Source organism: Pungitius pungitius, chromosome 16, assembly GCF_949316345.1.
Source record: "Pungitius pungitius chromosome 16, fPunPun2.1, whole genome shotgun sequence".
In the NCBI taxonomy this organism is placed as follows: Eukaryota; Metazoa; Chordata; class Actinopteri; order Perciformes; family Gasterosteidae; genus Pungitius; species Pungitius pungitius.
The window spans coordinates 9,805,537-9,819,500 of NC_084915.1; the positions used below are offsets into that span (position 1 = coordinate 9,805,537).

Genomic DNA, 13,964 nt, shown 5'->3' on the forward strand with positions numbered 1-13,964 from the left:
ATGTCCCACTGTGCTATATAACAAGTAAGTGGCCAAGAAATTTAACGGGACGAGCTACATCGCGCATGCTCAGTACATCATCCTCCTCGGTTACTTTGTGGTAATGGCTGCGAGGCGAGATGAGCGGATCGGCCGCATCCTTTAAGCGTGAGGCGCTTCCATCGAGAGGACCGTTACCTCGGGCGGCGCCGAGTTAAAATGGTCGATATCCGACCGGAAAAGCATCCCAAAACCGTTGTACACATTGCGAACATCTTCAAATGTAAGTTCTCTTTTTTTCTTCTTATTAGCCTTGGCAGGACGCCATAGCTGACGTTAGCTCAGGAACTAACGTTGCCAGTTCTCTTGCTAGCCAAGCTAACATTACAGTTCGACTTAGCTACAGCTTGTGCTAACGTTAATCTTCAAACTTTCTACTACTGCTTTCATGCGAATGTGTGGGAACTCTAGTCTCCGAAGTGATGACGCCAAATGGCAAACTAAGGGCGTTGGGCATGAATTTAGTTTTCCGCCGTGTTGAAGTGAGTTCGGTTGTTGACATCGCTAACGGAGGGCGATGCTAACAGTTAGCTGACTACGTGAGCTTGCTTGGTTTGGCGCTGTGCCTGCCGCCTGCTCGATGCAGCCCATCGTCTCCGCACAGCACACGAGACTGTCAGAAGCGTAGCTAGTTGTGTTTCAAACTTGACACTTCGGCCGCACCGAAGCCGCGCATTTGCTTCGTCGGTCCCCGAGTACGCTCCAATGCAACAAATGGTACAAGTGGACGGGTTTAGAAAAATGTTGCAGTCTTTCTGCGGCGGAGCGACGGGATTTTCTCTTTTCCGTCGAGTCGCAGGGTTTACTAGAGTTCATGGAGATGTATCAACCGATGAAGCGCTCATTCATCCGTAACCTTTGTAGGGTAAACATTTCCATTAAGCGAGCAATTGCATCAAAACGTAACCTAGTACAGTGGTAACGTAATAGGTTCGCGTTATATAAGCTCTGGTACTGCGAGGTGATCTTTTCCTTTCGCTTTCTCTCTCCCCCTTTATTTCTCGATCGCCAGTTATAATGGTGTTGAATTTAGAGTTACGTTATCAGGGTCCCGGCATGGGAAATCCATGGATGGCACCTCTGTGATTGGCCACTTTGAGGCCTGTTAGTCGGCATCTTACGTGATGGGAAACTTGTGTAGTGGGTCCCACCAGTGGCTTAAAGCAGTTAGGGCCCTAGTCTAGACTATTTTGAAATGTCATTTTGTGACCGTAGTAACTATTTTACCCTCCCTCCCCTTACATTTTCCTGTTCACTATCTTTAATTGTGAGTTTTTGAGAACAGGCTTATTTCCTAGGTGGTAATCTGATCCCCCTGATAGCGCGCTCTTCACATGATTTATTATCGGAGGGCCCAAACATGACTGGGGCCGCTGGGTGACTGCACCGCCCTGTACTGTAAAAATACTGGAAAATTGCGCCTGTTTGTTTCCCCATGTGCGTAGATGTAGAACGCTTTATGAAACAATCCTTTTAGATGAGATCACATTCATTTCAAAAGGAAAATGGGACGGGAGAGGAGGCGGATGGTGGGAGGGAGAAACAGGCAATGAGAAGTTCCAACTCACTCGCACTGATGATAAAAATGCAGGCAGTAAATGACTAACTCACCCATCGAGAGTGGCGCAGAGTGGAAGGTTCCGCAGTCAGATCGGCAAGTGGCGATGGTCGGTGGCAGGTTCCTCCAGTGGTCGTCGGAAGGATCCTTTCAGTAGCAACATGGACCCGCCTCATCTCCCTCATGCAAATTACACGTTAATGAGTATCTTCACTATTCATGGGTTTGCCGTCAGTGACTTTTTCAAACTTTATTGAGAATGTAGCACAACACAGCGACTTGCAAGTCGCACCCAAAAGTGAGTTCATTCCACTGTTGCTCGTCCAGTGCGCATATATGGTTGTGTGTGGTTGGTTATGCTCTGCTGACATGCCTTTGTGTATTGTACTGCATGTAATCTCACTTTTTGAAATATGATTACTAATACAAATTCATTTGATCACCAATTCATCAGAATGAATTGCGATAAACAACATTATTGTAATTTTCAGACCATTTAATGCCGCTGAAAACATGACAATATAATAGCATAATGATGCAAGTACATTCTTTCAAAGAACAAACCATGTTTTCTTCTTCAGAATAGTAGAATCTGAATATGAAAAAAATATATCCTGAATAAAAATACACCTTTTTTTTAACAAAAAAGCGCAAGGAACACTTTCATCATCCATCTCTTCCTATCTCCTGTTTAACATATTCTCCTGTGCCTTGTCCCTCTTTTCTGCAGTGCGCCAGCTGTTCCCATCTTGTCTTAGAGGTCAGTTCTGCCTGCTGATCAGAGGTTAAGCTGAGGCCATGGCAGTGAAGGACCGCGTTGAGTCGGTGCTCAATGTGGGGCTGCGTGTTCCCAGCATCATGCTGCTGGATGTCCTGTACCGCTGGGACGTCAGCTCCTTCTTCCAGAAGATCCAGCGTTCCAGCCTGTCCAACAACCCCCTGTTCCAGTACAAATACCTGGCCCTGTACCTGCACTACGTAGGTCAGTATTCACACACACAGGCAGGCCTAGTATAAATACTTCCCCCATGTATAAACACTCCTTAGGCTTAGTTTAAAACAAACTCTTTACACAAACGATTTGTCCATTTTGCACATTTGATACTTCAGCATTATGTAAGGAGCTGTTGGACTGTTAGGGTTGTCATGACCTTTTATTATTTGTGAACAATTTCACAGGTCAATCAGCAGCAGTAGCTCCTTGTTCCATGGGCTTCATCAGTTGTTCAAGAGCCTCTCGCTTCTCTTGGTTGGATTGGCATGGTTTCTTTTTGTCTTTGTAATAGCCCAGTCAGTTTCAGAATACGCACACATGCCGGTAGGCAGTCAGCCGTGAGGCTTTGCTTTTGTGGTGATTTCCGGACAGTCAGGAGGGTTTGGCACGACGACAAGTGAAGTGGGACCAAAACTATCCGCTAGAATAGTAGTAGTATTAGTTTCCTCCTCCAGCTGTGTGGTTCGTGACTTCAGTGGTATTTTGGCAATACGAGTCAGCCAGAATCCACTGCTAGGTGTGTGTAGCATCATAGCTCTGTTTAACAGTACAAGGCTTCAGTTGGTGTAAGAAAATAAAAAAAAGAACAGACTTTTTAAAGAGTGCCAACTTTCATCAACAATGAACTGTTATCCAATTGTTTCCTCTTGTTTTCTGTTGACCAATTCCCCCATGCACTTCACAAAGAGATGATAATAATGCAAGCTGAAGTGAATGCCCCCTCCCTCCTGATTCCTATTAATACAAATTTATCAGTGTTGATGATTGTGTCCATTTGTCCTTTTACATTCTAGGTAGACTTTTGTTTTGAAGCTTCTATTTCACAGCCTTACAGTTAAGCTCATATAAACAAGGCTTGTGGGGGTGAAAATCTCATTTTTAGTTCACCACAATTATGCCTTGTTTCAAAGTGGGTTCACTTATTCTGCCACCAAGTTAAATGTGGTGTAGAAAAACGATTTACAAGTTTAGTGTCTGTCTGATGTTACTGATTTTCAACAAAGGCCACAGCATCTTTCTTGCCAGAACACCCGACATGGAAATGCACCAGAGCCGATCATGAAAAAACAAACAAGGTCTCACAGGGATTCAGGAAGGTGTGTGTCCAGCCTTTGTTGCAATTTGTTTTATGAGCCAATGGGCTCGGTATGTGCTGATAGCTGCTACGGGTGGACAGACAAAATGAAAAGAGGGAGTTGGCCAGTAAAACCAAAGGAACCATCTACTGAGGGGTGTTCTATAGGCATTGTTTTAGGAAGTAGAAGTACATGGACCATACGCCAATTAGTAAGTAAAATGTATTTGTACAGTGCTAGGTCACAAAGTGCTTTACAATGTGCATAGACATTAGTGCGAAGTTGAAAATAGCTCGCCACAATTACATAAGAAACACCAAGATTAAATGTCCCTTGCCTCAAAACCACATTACACATGGACTGGCAGTGATTCTTTGGAATGTGTGTATTGTCACTTGTCGATCTCTGCCGCTTGAGTTTATTCTCATTCTGTTTCTGTTTGTGTCACAGGTTACATCCTGAGCCTGGTACTCTTGACTCTGCCTCGTCAACACCTGGTTAAACTCTATTTGTATGTCCTCACGGCTCTGCTGCTGTTCGCAGGTCACCAAGTCTCAAGGTATTCGCACACCAACCAACACGCACACAACAAACAAGAAAATATGCTATTCCAAGCACTTTTCCTTTGGTGGGGACTGTTTACTATCTGTTTTAACATCAGGTTTTCATAGGATTTATAAGGGCATTGTGATCTTTAGTGAGCATCAAATGTAAGTTATCAATGGACTGTTTCAAAGCATTTCCTAACTTGATACTTCAGTAAGTAGTGTGAGTGGTCTGTGTGTATTATTTATATAATAAGTCCAGACATATTTCCCTTTGTTTTGAACCTTTTGACCTCTCTTTCTCAGGGATTATGTCCGCAGTGAACTGGAGTCTGGCTTCGAAGGACCTGTGTACCTGGAACCTCTCTCCATTAATCGATTTACCACTGCACTCATTGGTAACATTACACATTTGAACACATGAAGAAATACTAGTACAGTATACACAACTGCATGGTGCATAGACCCCATCATAGGCAGGCTGACATGTTTCAGCTGCTCCTTCCTGAGCTCTCACAATACTGTTCCTCTATTCAAAATAATAGATTTTTCTATTCTTTTTTTTAAACTTTCCATTTTTGTTGCCCATGCATCTGGAAAGTCTAACAAAGTATGGAAAGGATTACTCTTCTTTTCTGTCACTTATTTTACTGCAATATACTGAGCAACTAAATCTAAACCCTAGAAAATTACTCTCTAAGGAAGGCAGTGAACTCTTACTAGAGCTTTGTAACATAGCTTTTGCTCAAGGACGTTTTTATAGCGTATTGCTGTGTTCCTGGGACCATAGGACCTGGTTGCGTTTAACTGGAAGTACAGATGGACTCTCCTGTGCTATAAATAGACCACTCTGAGTGCTGATCTTAGCACACAGTGAAACCCAGAGAAGCATAGAAAAAAACACTGATGGAGATGTACAGAAGGGAGAGGGGGAGAGGTTTGTGTATGTGTATGTATTTGTGCGTCTTCCTTCATGTTTTATCTTCTTTGGTCCTGCCTCAGGTCAGCTGGTGGTGTGTACGCTGTGTTCCGGTGTGATGCAGACCAAGAGGATTTGGCTTTTCTCTGCTCACCTCCTCCCTCTGGTGGCCCGACTGTGTCTGGTCCCACTGGAGACCATCGTTTTCATCAATAAGTTCTCAATGATTTTCACTGGGCTGGAGGTCATCTACTTCCTGGCATCTAACTTGTTGGTACCGTACAACCTGGCCAAGACGGCCTACAGGGAGCTGGCCCAGGTAACGAACGAGCTCTGTGGCCTAGGTTCTCACGTGTCATATCAATGTTACCCCGCTGTTCTTATGACTGCTCCCATCCGTCATCGTGTCTGTCACCCTCCCCTCCTCCCCAGGTGGTGGAAGTGTATGGGCTGCTTGCTCTGGGTATTTCTCTCTGGAACCAGCTAGTCCTACCAGTACTCTTCATGTGTTTCTGGCTACTGCTGTTCGCATTGCAGATCTACTCGTACTTCAGCACCAGAGACCAGCCTACCTCAAGGGAGAGGCTCCTTTTCCTCTTTCTCACTAGGTAAGACCACAGCGTTGGTGTAGGGTGTTATGGATTCTATACCTCAGATATGTTTTGTATATTAGCAGGTTATTATAGAGCTACTTGGAATATAAACTGGGTGTTCTGGTTTTGTTTGTTACATTTGTTTACCCTGTCTTATAACGAATCTGTATTCCTCTTTTCTCTCCTTCAGTATTGCAGAATGTTGTAGTACACCATATTCCCTTTTGGGTCTGGTTTTCACCGTCTCTTTCATTGCTCTGGGAGTTCTTACACTCTGCAAGTTCTACCTGCAAGGTTACAGAGCCTTCATGAATGACAACACCATGCACAGGTGAGTTTGTGTGTATATCTGTTAGTTTCTTGAGTGTGTCTGTTAGCATGTTGCTCTGCTTTCAATGACTGCATGTTTGCTACCCGTCCTTCTGTGCAGGGGGATGACGGAAGGCATCACGCTACTGATCCTCGCTGTCCAGACTGGCCTCATCGAGCTCCAGGTCATCCACCGAGCCTTCCTCCTCTCTATCATCCTCTTCATTGTCGTTGCGTCTATCCTGCAGTCCATGCTGGAAATAGCCGACCCCATAGTCCTGGCTCTGGGAGCGTCAAGAGACAAGTAAATGAATCCAAAAATCATTTTTAGTGACGTACTCTGACTGGATGTTTGCAAACAGTGCTCATGTTGGCACAGATGCTGATGGTCGTCTTCCCCCCTCTGTCTGTCCTCCAGGAGTTTGTGGAAGCACTTTAGAGCGGTGTCTCTGTGTCTGTTCCTGCTGATCTTTCCGGCCTACATGGCTTACATGATCTGTCAGTTCTTCCACATGGACTTTTGGCTACTCATCATCATCTCCTCCTCCATCCTCACATCACTGCAGGTATAGCGTGCACACACACACACACACACACTTGAGAGTACATCCAGTTGCTGTAGATAAAATTAATTTACCTGACGATTATAAAGCATCAATGTTTGATCATTAAAGATACTAATTCACGTCTCCCCAGGTTCTTGGCACTCTGCTCATCTACATTCTCTTCATGGTTGAAGAGTTTCGTAAGGCTCCGGTGGAGAACATGGATGAAGTCATTTACTGTGTCAATGGGACGTACAGATTTCTGGAGTTCCTGGTAGGTGCTGCACAATAGATAGAATAGCACGAGGGAGCACCAATGAGAAAGTGGCGTGTCATCGTACAATATCGCCTCTGAGAATTTCAAACCCACTTCTGGATTTCCTCCCCTGCCAGGTGGCGGTGTGTGTCGTGTGCTACGGTGTGTCGGAGACGGTGTTTGGGGAGTGGAGTGTGATGGGCAGCACCATCATCCTGGTCCACTCGTATTACAACGTCTGGCTCAGAGCCCAGCTGGGCTGGCAGAGCTTCCTTCTCAGGAGAGATGCTGTGAACAAGATCAAAAGCCTCCCCACGGCCAGCAACACCCAGCTGGAGCAGTACAACGACATATGTGCTATCTGTTACCAGGTTTGGAGCGGCTTTGTGTTTATCTGAATGAAAGACGTGGTCGAGAGTACAGTTAAGGCTTCAAGTTACAGCTTGGCTAAGGTGCCATTTGATTTGATAGGCGTTGAGAGAAGTGGTTTTGAAACCAGGGAGTGTGGAAGGCGGCCTAACAACACACCTTGTGTGTTTATGTTCTCATCCCTTTCAGGACATGAACAGCGCTGTGATCACCCCATGCAGTCATTTCTTCCACGCTGGCTGTCTGAAGAAATGGCTGTATGTCCAGGAGACCTGCCCCCTCTGTCACTCGCAACTCAAGAGCCTATCACCCACCACCAACCAAGACGCCCCTGCAGCCAATCAGAGCCCCGCGGGCCCAGAGGAGGCCCCGGCCGTCAAGAAGGCGAATGAGGAGGGAACAGCCGAGCAGGGGGGAGTTAACGGACCTGCCTCGCCAGCTGGAGAAACTGCCTCCTCGTCCGGTGTGGAGTCTACTCCCCAGAACCTGGCCAAGACTCCACCTTCCTCTTCAACTGGGGAACTAGTGACTGAATCTCTGACGCGGTCGCTCACATACGGCGCTGCTTCGTCTTCCACTTCCTCCTCTGCCACATTGGACCTGCTCCCCTCTCAGCAGGCCCGGGCGGAGATGACCCCCGCTGAACCTGACCCCGCCCCTCAATTAAACCGAGGCTTCTTACTGGACAGAAAGCAGTCGCCTAGTGTTCCATCATCACAGTTTGACCATCCCACCTCCCCTCCCTCCGAGGCACAGTCTCCTCCTTCATGCAGCCTTTGAGCCTCATTGTAACGCACACACAACACAACATACGTTCATGCACATGTAAACACACAACCTAAAGACTCCACCTGATAATAGGGTTACAAAAAAAGGTTGAGACTCTCCATGGGAATTAACAAGTTACGGAATAATTAACTTATTACAGCAGTGAAAGTAGGATCTACAGTGTTTACAACTCGGGGGTGGGACGGACTGGCAAATTGAGTGAGTTGAGACTTTAATAATATCATACATTAAAGTAATTACTGCAAATAAGAGGCTCAGCAATTAAAACATAGTTCAAAACGAGATGTTTGAAATGCAGCACATGTATTTCTTTGCAGAGGATGTAGCTAGCTATTGTTAACTACTTTTTTTTTTTCAACCCAACCTAAAATTTCAAATGAAAGTATTCCTCCATCACATGTATTGTTCTCAACTAAATTTAAGGTAATGTTTTTTCAAAAAAGTAAACCGTCAAAATTGCAAAAATTCCTGAGCTTAACTTCCCATGGACAGTTTCTCTGAGAGAAAGATATCCACAACGAATCTCACCAGATATCCATCAGTCCACATACAGAAATACAGACGATTGTCTCTCTTTTGTTCTAGCTCACCTAAATATGTTCATTTTCCATTCAACATAAAAAGAGGGTAACAGCAAATTAAATAGTTTGCAGGCCTACATCAGGTCTAGAAGAAACCGAAGTACCAAGTCCCAGTTAGCTTCGACATTGATATGAGACCAACAATGACATTTCTCTGATCCTTCTTTGGCCCCTCTCCTTTCATGGGATGGCTGCTCCCATCACGCCTTTTGTTTGTGAAGCGTCACTACCACTGCTGTACATTTTTTTTAGTATTTGCATTTCGACTGTAGTCCTGTATGTGCCAACATCTAATGAGGAATGGGGTCAGAGGGTTAGAGCGCCTTTGCAGGCTACAGATGAAGAGGTCTGCAGATTTCTTACAGCTTTTGATAAAGTTTTTGGTTTTCACTGTTGGATGACGGTGGTTATGTGTATTAGTGAATACACAGAGAATTAGCAGGGACTGAATGTTGTTTCGTGAGGCCGTCACGTGACCTGAAGCCCGGCGCTAAGCAGACGGTATCCGGCGTGGTCTATTTAAGTGTTGCAGTGTGAACAAATCAAAGGGTTCACATGGGAGAACTAATTCCTTTCATTTGTCAAGCTTTCTCCATGAAGTATGAATTTCATTCAAACTTGTTAGGCTGGTCCCAGCAAAAGAAAAAAAAAAATCATCGCCAAACTTTTGTATTGCTGTTCAAGAGATGCTATTTTTAAGATCATTTTCACATTATGCGTTCGTCTCCCCCCTTCGTTCCTGCACCACAGAGGGGTTGCAAATAAGGGAGCGTTGGGACCGAGGAGAGGGCTGACGTTGCAACGCGGTCGCATCCCAACCTTCAGCGTGGGGAGAGTTTCTCTACGAGATGCTGGACGTGGTGCAGGAGGCGATCATCCATCGCTCCATCCCGCCCCTCTTTATAAACCAATCCCCATCAGAGCAGCCCATCTCCCTCCTCCTGCTGTCACTTCACTCTGTTACTACCAGCAAATTGAGTCACTTGATGGGAGAGCTTTTTGTTTCTAGCACACTATTTCTGTCAAATCCTTTGTAGCCAGACGTGTGTGTGTGTGTGTTTGAAGAGTTTGTTGACTTCAAACTCGAGTGCCGAATCCGGATGCACGCTCACATGTCGAGTTCGCACGCTGCCACCATTACCACGGCAGTCATTTGTTTTGTTTTTGTCCCAACGTGCACTGACCTTGCACCTACGAACCGCTGCGTGGGGTTGCAGTTGCACCAATGTCATTTATACTAGCAACGCTCCAAAGCTGCTCTCTGGCTGTGAGCAACCAAATATCCACTGATGTGTTTGTGTACGAGGAAACAGCCCAACCTGTTTGTGTGTAGTGTATGTAAATGCCACTCCGTATTAATTAACCCGGAGGAGTGTCGCTATATAAATAAGATCTGGGGGCGTGGCTTCCCCAAAGCTTCCCTGCGGTTCGATGTCCTTGTGTGAACATTTTGTTTTGGTGGAGGAAGCTTTGGGAGAAGCCGACCCTTCTGGTCCGTTAGACCCAGTGTTACGGGCTCGTCCAGTCTGCATGACGCGTCCTCGAGCTGGTGTGATCACTCCACTGATAGGAGTGGGATCAGCGCGGCGCCGACCGACAGGAGGCGCACCAGTTAGCCCTCAAAAGTATTACTTACTACCGCTATTACTAAAGGTCTTATTACCATGAATGACTTTGCTGTTGCCGTGTGGGAAGCGTTGGCCACAGGGCAGAGAATGAATACATAATCCATGTAGGATCGAACCTGGCCAACGCTGTTCAACTGCGTTTGAGTTTTTATATATTTTTTTCTTTTTTAAAGTATGAAATGTAGAGTATGATGTATTTTGCACATGTTACTCTGAAAGGAGAACATAAGGACTTTCGGAATTCTTGAACGAGTCATTGTCATTTTCTTATCATTGCCATTTCTTTTCTTTTCGAAGTGCAACAAAGCACTTGAAATGGGTACAAAGATTCAAACCACCTCATACACACTCGAGCTTTTCACCGTGCGGCATTTGAACTGCGTCGAGGCGGAACCACCTGCCCTATGAAATGCTCCGCCAGATCAGAACCGTCATTGGCATCAGCGTGTGACTTTTCATTGTATGACACGTTGGTAACGAGCTGACACAGAAGCCTGTCAGCTGCTCATTCCAGCTGTCCCTTTTATTTCGAAGGACCTGCGGTTGCCGTCACTCTCCGGGCGACGACCTGTGACACCTCTCTGTTAAACACACAAGTTGTATATTCTCAAACAAGGAATATCCATCTTTGACCTTGTTGTTTGCATTGCTAGGATTTTTAGATGTGAAACTGACTTCATGTGAGACGCATCAATGACTGTTTGTTTGTTTTGGCAAGTTGTTCATTGTGCCGAACAGACACCACCTGCCCTGCTCCACCCATCGAGCAAACATTTGGTTTCTACAGCAGCTCAGTTGTGAGCGTACCAAGTGTGTTACGGTCTTAAAGCGGTACATTTGTCATCCATCTACACACGTGATACGTTATGTTCGCATTTGATTGACTTACTTGATAGTTAATCAACGTGCCGAGATAAACTAAATGTCCCAATGTTTCTTGTACTGAAACCAGGAGGAACGACCACACCTGAAGTCAATCTCTCATCTGAAATCCAGATGTTTCTTGAACTCATCAAGATACTTTGCAAAATTGACCACATACCCCTGAAAATGTTGACAAAGAATCTATAGCGGCCAAAGAGCTATCTGACTGCATATTTCTTTTTGAAATGCATGGGTTGTGCATTTTAGAAGGAGACAGGAAACTGCTGTCCGTCATGTTGCCTCTGACTAACTAATGACAGTTGGTCGTGTTTAGGGCTCCGCTGACCGAGATGCTCGGCAGAGATTTGTTCATTTCTTTTAGTCTGATACATCTTTTTTTTTTTTTTTTTTTCACGTTCACATCTCGGACCTGCTGGGTGAGACTGAATGGCAGTCGCATTCCACGGAGGGTTTCTGTGCCTGGCATTGCCTTTGGTTATTTTACAAAAAAATGAATGTCAGAAATAAAAATGAACCATCCACTCTGGATTGAGCCCTTGTTTCATTTGGATTCCCAATGTTTTATGAAACTGCCGCAACATGCAACGCGAAAGCACTGTTTTAGACACGTTATGTATTAATCAGTATCTTTAGCAGAATTTAGATAATTTAAACAGAACTTTTATAAAACCTTTTAAAGAAAAGACTTGTGGTTTTTAGCGAAACGAGAATATCAACATGTACACGATCTTGGTTTTATTCAGAATAGTTCATTTGATCAGGTTTGTTCCGCTGGCGCATCAGTGCGCGTGCAGTAAGACGTGTCAAACACGTGAGGGCGCTGTTGTGCCATTTTTAGACCAGAGTGGGATGCGATACAGAAGTTAACCGCTGAGAGAGAGACACACACACATCGAAGACTTGAAGGGACTCGCTATGTAAAACAGTGAGTTTGTAGAGGATTAATATCGTGTTTCTATTTAATCTGTAATGTCGCTATTCATCGAATGTCTAAAGCTGCGCGAGTGCATGTTTTCATGTATTCTTGTTCTATTTATTTACTATTTAGTCTCGTGTTGTACATCGCAAATCTTAAACGTTAATATTTATGTATATTAAAGTATATTTATCGTGCTCAATCGAGCTTTGAAGGGGCCATTTTAATAGGAATGGTATTTGTCGGCCTCTTCAACCGCCCTGAACACATCCTGTCGAATCCCGCACACCTGTGTTCACTCTGACCTGATGCCACTTTAAATGAATAAATCGAGAATATTCTTTCCTGACGGTTTGGATGGTTTGAGTCATTCTCACGTTGAGTGGTTTTATTTTTTGTGAAAGACCCCGCTGACACTTCATCGTTTTCGTTTCTTTCGATTTCAAGCGTTGCGTTTGAAAGATTTAACTCCCCATGAGAACTGACACATAGAGATTAGTATATTCCTTTTTTTTTATTTGATTAAACTGATACAAATGCTTTCAGCCCACTTCCATCGATCCAAGCTCCAGAGTCTCTTAACACTCCTCCGTTGACACACATAATGTTCCTCCGCTTAAAGCAGGAAACTGGAGCATAAAAGACTCTTATTCTCCATAATCAAGGTCAAGAGCGTTTTTCAATAACCTTTGGGAATTAAAGCCTGGAACTGGGCCAGCTCGCCCTGCCAATCATATGCACAGCCAGCTGCATGATACCAAAGTGTTTTGACCTTTTGCACCTATGAACGGATCAATACACTGTAGCATTATTTTACGGGATTATCTATTAATATTTGTAGTTTGTTTGGATTCCCTCTCAGGCGGCGTGGAAAATATACTTTCAAATACCAGATGGTGCTGGAGGGAGATACAAAGCGGGGGAAATCTGGTACCAATTATCCTCAATTATGTTCATTGTTATTTTGAGCTAATTGTTGTTATTGTCACTTTTGTTTGCGAGTCTTTCGGCGCCAGCCCGCAATAATCCGGCCCGGGAGACAATGGGGAGAAGCGGCATGTCGTGACGATGAAATATGCATTTAACAATTGAGCCTACAGTTGTTCTAGAACTTTGATCTGAAAGTAAAGCCTGAGGTTTCAAAATCAAATTTATAGCACATATCTGCAGCGGCATTGACTCAAATAGTGACTGCTTGATACACGATGTTTTAATTAGCAGTGAACCACTCAGAATGGAGATTTAATATCCATTTATTTATAATATAGTTATTAATCAAATATTAGAAAGACAAATATTTCCCATATCCTCAAGTATTAGCGGTCTCACCATTTAAACGTATTTTTAATATTTCCACGATACTCTTTAATAGTAATAATTTTTGAATGAAGGTCTTTTTTTTGCATTCACAAAAAAGTGTCACCCTGCCGAAGCGCCACTGAGCAATGCTTTATTCAGCATCATTCAGCCGACTGCACTGCATGGGAATAAATCAACTTTCGGTCGATGGCAGTGTTGTTGGTGCACGTAAGAATGAATCTCCACATTTACAGAAAAGAGAGGGAGAGAAAAAAAACCCGTTACCAGCCAGGGAAGGAGGGGAGGAGGAGAGGAGAGGAGGAGAGGAGAGGAGGAGAGGAGCTCCGTGGCCGCTGCATTGGGCGGACCTGACTCCAGCCCTCGCCTTTGTCGGGGGGCGTCTCCTCTCCTCCCCGCCCCCTCCTCTCCTCTCCTCCTGTCCTGTATCCACCCCCCCCCCCCTCCCTCCCTCCCCTCTCGGAGAAGCCCGTGTTCGGTTCTCAGAGAGAGTCCTTTGGGAAGAAGAAGAGTCACAAAGCGATTTGCTCAGAGAGGGGAGCGAGCTGCACTGGGCACCACAGACCCCAACACGTCCCGGACCGCTGGGCAGAGGGAGAACGACACAACAAAGTGCCCCCACCCACCCACCCTAACCCTCCAACA

General features: G+C 44.9%; 1 protein-coding gene across 1 annotated transcript; it reads left to right on the forward strand.

Annotated features, from left to right (window-relative positions):
- The first annotated feature begins 45 nt into the window (after positions 1–45).
- On the forward strand, positions 46–11,614 carry LOC119215091 (RING finger protein 145-like). The gene is made up of 12 exons (XM_037466921.2): positions 46–262; positions 2,328–2,579; positions 4,118–4,226; positions 4,519–4,610; positions 5,215–5,450; positions 5,564–5,739; positions 5,915–6,055; positions 6,155–6,337; positions 6,452–6,599; positions 6,730–6,852; positions 6,972–7,205; positions 7,393–11,614. Exons 2-12 carry the CDS (start codon positions 2,396–2,398, stop codon positions 7,981–7,983), a joined length of 2,217 nt encoding a protein of 738 aa, XP_037322818.1. The 5' UTR covers positions 46–262; positions 2,328–2,395; the 3' UTR covers positions 7,984–11,614.
- Positions 11,615–13,964: the final 2,350 nt, after the last annotated feature.

What these genes read in the sequence shown, in the direction of transcription:
- LOC119215091 (XM_037466921.2), top strand. Translation starts at nt 2,396, where the DNA reads ATGGCAGTGAAGGACCGCGTTGAGTCGGTGCTCAATGTGGGGCTGCGT. An exon ending in GCAGGTCACCAAGTCTCAAG is followed by an intron (nt 4,227 to 4,518) that starts GTATTCGCACAC and finishes TCTCTTTCTCAG; the next exon opens with GGATTATGTCCGCAGTGAAC. An exon ending in ATTTACCACTGCACTCATTG is followed by an intron (nt 4,611 to 5,214) that starts GTAACATTACAC and finishes GTCCTGCCTCAG; the next exon opens with GTCAGCTGGTGGTGTGTACG.